The sequence below is a fragment of the Cherax quadricarinatus genome, chromosome 15 (assembly GCF_038502225.1).
Source record: "Cherax quadricarinatus isolate ZL_2023a chromosome 15, ASM3850222v1, whole genome shotgun sequence".
Lineage (NCBI taxonomy): Eukaryota > Metazoa > Arthropoda > Malacostraca > Decapoda > Parastacidae > Cherax > Cherax quadricarinatus.
Window position 1 is genome coordinate 1,154,596 of NC_091306.1, and position 7,316 is coordinate 1,161,911.

A 7,316-nucleotide genomic window follows, 5' to 3' on the forward strand; every position below is an offset into this window, starting at 1 on the left:
AATCGTGGAAGGTAGGAATCTAAGAAAAATAAGACAGGGGTGGAAGCATCCAGAGAAGGTAGACAAGGAAGGAAGGAAGTAAGGAAGGAAGGAAGGAATTAAGGAAGGAAGGAAGGAAGGAATTAAGGAAGGAAGGAAGGTAGGAAGACAAGGTACGAAACAAAGGAAAGAAAGGATGGAAGGTTGACAGAAGGAAGGAAGACAAGGATGAAGAGAGAGAGAGAGAGAAGAAGAAGAAGAAGAAGAAGAATTGGGATAAAGTGAAGAATAAAGCTGGAAACGACGACAGAATATGAGGAAGGATTCGAGGAAATAGTTACATCGGAAGAGAAAACAAAGTCTGTGACAAAGGCAGACTAGTGAGAAGGGGAAGAAGAATAACTATGACCGCGTGGATCATATAGTGTTATTGGCAATAACAATAAATACAACTCACAAAAATTAATGATGAAAGAAAAAAAATCTAGCGTGTATTCACGCACAATGCAAATACTATCATAATAAGGTATCACTAAAAAATCCCAATAGGCTGTTCTGAAGTTTCTCCGAGAGCTCAGTAGCTAAGCCCCCAAAATTTATGAAAACCATGACGAAAATGGAAAGGCTTAAACCGTGGTCAAACAGTTACTGTGTGTGCCTAAGTCAGGTGGATGCCACAAGTTAAACAGAGGACGGCAGGAGCGCCTACAAACAAATAATGATGAATGATATGTATGTGTACTCGTTCCTCAAGCGACAGAAATTCGTATGAAAATGGAAAATCTTGTTGAAAGAGAAGGGCTAAATACCCATGTCCTGCTGAATCTTGTAGCTTCTCCCATGGGCCTGCTACTTCCTAAGGACATATCTGAATGTGGCATGAAGCTGCGAAGGCAGAAGTTTGCTATAGAACGAGCTTGTTAGATCAGCATCGGCCTGTTCCAACAGAACTTCATATCCTCCTGGATCTCTCTGACCACAAAGTGGACAGAAGCATACTGAGTCAGGGCAAACAGATAACGCTGGGAATATGAGAGAAAAAAGACAACATAAAATAGTACGTAACTCGCCATTTTAAACATAGTTCAACGTAATTCTTCTTGGCTTTCTATCAAAATGGTTGTCAGTTTTGTTTTAATTAAGACTTCTGCCTTCCTCTGAAGAGTATAAAAATAATTATTTTTCGGCTTACAGAAGATAACGAATTAGACACATGTACATTTAGATCCTTATTTTAAGGCGTTTCGACCAGTGGCTGTATCAGCTCAGATGAGCTGTGCTGGCGGATTTTTTGAAAGTTCAAAGAAAAAGAGATGTATAGACGTGAACTACGTGGTGGATCTCCGACTATCACACAGCTACTTTCATTTTACTCTATGATTCCAGAATTATGGGACACCCTGTAGTCACTTTAGCATACACTGCAACACAACCATAATATTATTATTATTATTATTATTATTATTATTATTATTATTATTATTATTATTATTATAATTAAGGGGAAGCGCTAATCCCGTTGGATTATATAGCGCCTGTGGGGGTGGGTTGTGGAAGGCATTCAGGCTTAATTCGGGGAACTGGAGCACAGATCCATTTCCCTAGATCAAGAGCCCCTCACCAGCATCAAGGAACCTTCCTTAAGGGGCATAACATCATGAGACAATAAGAAAAGGGAGGAAGGAGGATGGGAGAAGAAAGGAGAGGAACGTAAAGAGAAAGACTGAGAAGGATGGTAATGTTTACTGTCTAGACAATATATCTCATTAAAATGTGTCACTTTGAATGCATCCCGGAAAACAGGGAACGAATTATCTTGGTTCGGTGTCTCATGGCTGTCGACAAAAATCTGGTTCACATTATTGTTTATTGCATCTGGAAATATTTTCTTTATATTACTCTTCTCTGCAATTGAAATAATTGAATTCAGTAGTAATGTTCATTACATTTGAAAAAAAAAAAACTGTTGTTAATATTAAAGTATTAATGGTCATGGGATCTTAAGTTCTTTTATTGGAAAGTATTTATGATCTCGCATCACATTATTTATTGTACATCTTCCCAATACATTTTCAAAATCAGTTTGCTTGTGCATTACAAAATAACATGTCAGAAACTCATATTTAAACTTACGTACGCGCGCACTCTGTTTTTAATACGTCAGTTGTGACTTCCTCAGGCAACGGCTACATCACGACGCAGACGCTGAAGGAGATCCTCAAAGAGCTGGATAACAAACTCTCGGAGAACGACCTTAACGATATCATCGAAGAGATCGACGAGGAAGGCAAGGGAAAGGTCGACTTCGAAGGCTTCAGAGAACTTATGATCTAGCACCTTCGTCGGGTACTGAAGGACCTCCAGGGCAGGTCCTGGTGGAGGCAGTAACGGCTCATCTCGTACCGTATCTAATACAATTGATTAAAGAAAGAATAAAATATAGATGTGTGTGCACGAGCGCTACACTGGAACACTTGAGTAGGCTTCCCATATATTCATAATGTACTCGAAAACGTAGCCGCGAAGTAACTAGTGTAAATTAAAGAGACATTTCATGTGCATAAAAAATATTAAACTTTTATTAATTCTGTTACACAATATTAAATTTTCCTAATTATATTCAAAGGTTTGACTAAAAGTTCAAAATACACACACACAAAAAAAGGAATAAACATCGATAGTTTAAATCGGGAAAAACATTGTACAAATATCATCATAAGTTGATTTTTTAGTGTAAATAATGAATATGAAAATAACAATGAAAAGTAATTATTGACTTATCTACCAATATATACCTATGTGCTTAACATGTATGTGATTTTACAACAGTGTCAGCAGATAAGAATTTTTCATTGGATTTTGAATTTCATATTGTCTCTCAATATAAATATCATCGAAAATTACCTTTCGGTGATTTTTTCTCCAGCTTTAATGGTGACAGTCACATGAGAACATAACACAAATATATACCTTATGATCATTGCTTATTCTTTTCCCAAGGTCAAATCATGATAAGTTTCCTACCGATGATACGATCTTTATCTTTTTTTTTATTGGGTTGTTCAAGTTTCTAGCGCGTAGCGTATGACCTAAATGTCTGTGTTAAGTTTTGCATTTGAGTTTACGATGTACAGAACTGAACAATATGTTGTTAACCAGTAAAATAAATATATTTTTATTTTTTAAATCCTTTTCCTGGTAAATTACTGGCATAAGAGCTACCCTCAAGGCGAACGTATTTTCCCAATTACGTTTGATATCATTGAACTTACTACCTTTAACATTTCTCCACCTTTAAATAAAAACGATCTGGAATGAATAAAAAGGGCAAACAAAAGCTAAACTGTAGTTTTTGTATGCAGAAGGAAAATTAATTTGCGAAAACAGGCATATTGAGGCAATATGTATGACGCTTAAAAGGAGAATCGCCTTGACCTTTGTCAGTTTCTTCGTGGTAAACTTTCAGTGAAAAAATGTCATCAAAACTGAATAATGTGGCTGAGGCTACACTTGCCAGTGTAGCGTCACGCCTAGTAAGAAGCTGGGGAGTGAATCACTGAGTGCTAAGCAGAGACGGAATGTGCGAGAGCAATCTACAGCTCATTTACTGGTGCACTGCAAAGTGCAAGCGAGAAAAACTTCACATTAAATGGTGCACAATATTTCTCTTAGAGTGGGCTATATAGACTACAAAAATATGATGAAAGTGGGAGGAGATAGAGGCATATTTATTCATCTGATTCCTGGCAACTACAGTAGCAGCAACATGGCGCCCATATTCAATTCTTTAAGCACAAGAACATAAGCTCCCACATGGCTGTGGAAGGCAGGTTCTGGCAGTCCAAATTAATTGCTGTTAAAGATTTTGTTAATACTGTGGCCGCTATATGGAGTGGATATAAACTGTTTTTATTATGAGTGTTTTCATTTAAGATGCCCCAATTATTTGTTTATAACATTTTTGTCCACGGTGATGAAATTAACTCATTCTTTAAAGACAGAGGACAGGCCTCCTAGTTACAAAAAACTGCATGTATGATTTAAAACCAGTTTTAGCTTATGGACACAAAATAGGAGTCACTTTAATGAGTCATTTTTCTAATGAGACAGTAAAAAAGACACAAATATTTAGAATAAATATATTTCAATAAATTTTGCTGAGAATAAGAACAACTTTTGGAGGGAAATTAGTAAGTTGAGAAAGCCCGGGGAACAAATGGATTTGACAGTTAAAAATAGGAAAGGGGAGTTGGAAATATTGGGAAGATGGGAGAAATATATTGAGGAACTGCTAATTAAATGTTCATGAAGAGAGAAGAGCTGGTATTTCATGCAATGGCCAGGGAGGTATAACATCTTTTAGAAGTAAGGAAGAGCCAAATATGAGTGTGGGGGAGGTGTGTGAGGCTGAGGATAAAATTGAAGGGAGTAAAGCGGCTGGGACACAAGACAGAAGTTAAAAGCAGGGGGAATGTATGAGAGAATATAGGTGTGAAGCATGGGTTGTGAATGTTGCAGCAATGAGGATTATAGAGATAGTGATGTCGTATCCGAGGGGAAAATGATATGTGAATATTTTGCCGAGAATATGTAGCTTGGAGATTAGAAGGAGGTGCAGGGTTATACAGAGGGCTGAGGTAAGGTTGTTGAGGTGGTTCGGATATTTAGAGAGGTTGGGAAAAATAGGATGACTTGTAGGGCGTAAAATCTGTAGTGGAGGGATAGGGGTCGATCTAGGAAAAGTTTGGAAGGAGGAGGTAAAGGAGGATTTTTATGTGAGGGACTTAGATATCCAGCATGCAATTGCGAGCGTGTTAGATAGGAGTGGATGGAGGCAAGTTGTTTTTACGACTGTTGGAGTGTGACATTCTACCTTCATGACTTGGGTCATGAAGGTAGAATGTACATTCCCTGCACTCTGAAGGAGGGGTAGATATATGTGATCTGTAGTATTGGCTCGCATCTAGCAAGACAGTGATGCTTTTCTTCTTTTTTTTTGTGCTGTCATATATATATATATATATATATATATATATATATATATATATATATATATATATATATATATATATATATATATATATATATATATATATGTCGTGCCGAATAGGAAGAACTTGCGATCTTGGCTTAAATAGCAACGCTCATCTTGCCATATAGGACAAGTGAAAATTTGTGTATGCAATAATTTCGCCGAAATCATTCTGAAGCTAACGAAAAAAAATATATTTGATTGTGTTTGTTTAGTACTAAATTATCGTAAACGTATTTAAAATATATTTAGTTGGGTTAGGCTAAAATAAATTGCTCTTGTTATAATAAGGTTAGGTAAGTTTTCTAAGATTCTTTTGGTGCAAAATTGAAATTTTTTACATTAACATTAATGAAAAAAATATATCTTTAAACGTATAAGAGAAAATTTCAGGAAGGACTTAATTTTAAATAAGTTCTTGTAAATTGGCCAGTTTTACATATTCGGCACGACATATATATATATATATATATATATATATATATATATATATATATATATATATATATATATATATATATATATATATATATATATATATATATATATATATATATATATATATATATATATATATATATTTATAGATGGGGTTGTAAGAGAAGTAAATGCGAGGGTCTTGGCAAGAGGCGTGGAGTTAAAAGATAAAGAATCACACACAGGGTGGGAGTTGTCACAGCTGCTCTTTGCTGATGACACTGTGCTCTTGGGAGATTCTGAAGAGAAGCTGCAGAGATTGGTGGATGAATTTGGTAGGGTGTGCAAAAGAAGAAAATTAAAGGTGAATACAGGAAAGAGTAAGGTTATGAGGATAACAAAAAGATTAGGTGATGAAAGATTGAATATCAGATTGGAGGGAGAGAGTATGGAGGAGGTGAACGTATTCAGATATTTGGGAGTGGACGTGTCAGCGGATGGGTCTATGAAAGATGAGGTGAATCATAGAATTGATGAGGGAAAAAGAGTGAGTGGTGCACTTAGGAGTCTGTGGAGACAGAGAACTTTGTCCTTGGAGGCAAAGAGGGGAATGTATGAGAGTATAGTTTTACCAACGCTCTTATATGGGTGTGAAGCATGGGTGATGAATGTTGCAGCGAGGAGAAGGCTGGAGGCATTGGAGATGTCATGTCTGAGGGCAATGACTCAAGAAATCGTAATGACACGATTGCAAATAAACCATACCCCCGGCCGGGATTGAACCCGCGGTCATAGAGTCTCAAAACTCCAGCCCGTCGCGACGGGCTGGAGTTTTGAGACTCTATGACCGCGGGTTCAATCCCGGCCGGGGGTATGGTTTTTTTTCTGAGGGCAATGTGTGGTGTGAATATAATGCAGAGAATTCGTAGTTTGGAAGTTAGGAGGAGGTGCGGGATTACCAAAACTGTTGTCCAGAGGGCTGAGGAAGGGTTGTTGAGGTGGTTCGGACATGTAGAGAGAATGGAGCGAAACAGAATAACTTCAAGAGTGTATCAGTCTGTAGTGGAAGGAAGGCGGGGTAGGGGTCGGCCTAGGAAGGGTTGGAGGGAGGGGGTAAAGGAGGTTTTGTGTGCGAGGGGCTTGGACTTCCAGCAGGAATGCGTGAGCGTGTTTGATAGGAGTGAATGGAGACAAATGGTTTTTAATACTTGACGTGCTGTTGGAGTGTGAGCAAAGTAACATTTATGAAGGGATTCAGGGAAACCGGCAGGCCGGACTTGAGTCCTGGAGATGGGAAGTACAGTGCCTGCACTCTGAAGGAGGGGTGTTAATGTTGCAGTTTAAAAACTGTAGTGTAAAGCACCCTTCTGGCAAGACAGTGATGGAGTGAATGATGGTGAAAGTTTTTCTTTTTCGGGCCACCCTGCCTTGGTGGGAATCGGCCAGTGTGATAATAAAATAAAAAAAAATATATATATATATATATATATATAAACCTTGTCTCTTCGTCCACAGCAGGATTCGAACCTGCAAACTCTGTATCAGAGTCCACAGTACTTTACCACGGAGCCAGGCCCCAGATAAGTATGGGCGCCTAGCCGAAGCTAGACGATATTTCCCCATACCCCGGGGCACCAGGCTTGTTTTCAAAGCTATTTCATCAAATCCTGCCACATGCAGTGGACAACAAAAGAGATTTGAAATGCTTAATAATTCGCAAAGAGGCGAAATTATTTACAAACTTAGTCTCTAAGTCCACAGCAGGACTCGAACCTGCAAACTCTGTACATGATCAACCATATAAAGAAATTAGAAAACTTCGTAGTTTTCTAATAAGATTGTTACCAGAACTGAGAGAAATCGACTCAAGAACAGCAGGACTATGATG

General features: G+C 37.9%; 1 protein-coding gene across 2 annotated transcripts in view; it reads left to right on the plus strand.

Moving 5' to 3' along the window:
- Positions 1–3,894, plus strand: part of LOC128692125 (troponin C) — an 81,424-nt gene extending 77,530 nt beyond the window's left edge. Inside the window, exon 5 of one of the 2 annotated variants that reach the window (XM_053781141.2) lies at positions 2,159–3,894. In XM_053781141.2, coding sequence (XP_053637116.1) covers positions 2,159–2,313 — 155 coding nt within the window. In that variant the 3' untranslated portion in view covers positions 2,314–3,894. The remainder of the gene's footprint in view (positions 1–2,158) is intronic. The other variant, XM_053781142.2, reaches the window with a different exon arrangement.
- The last annotated feature ends 3,422 nt before the right edge of the window (positions 3,895–7,316 follow it).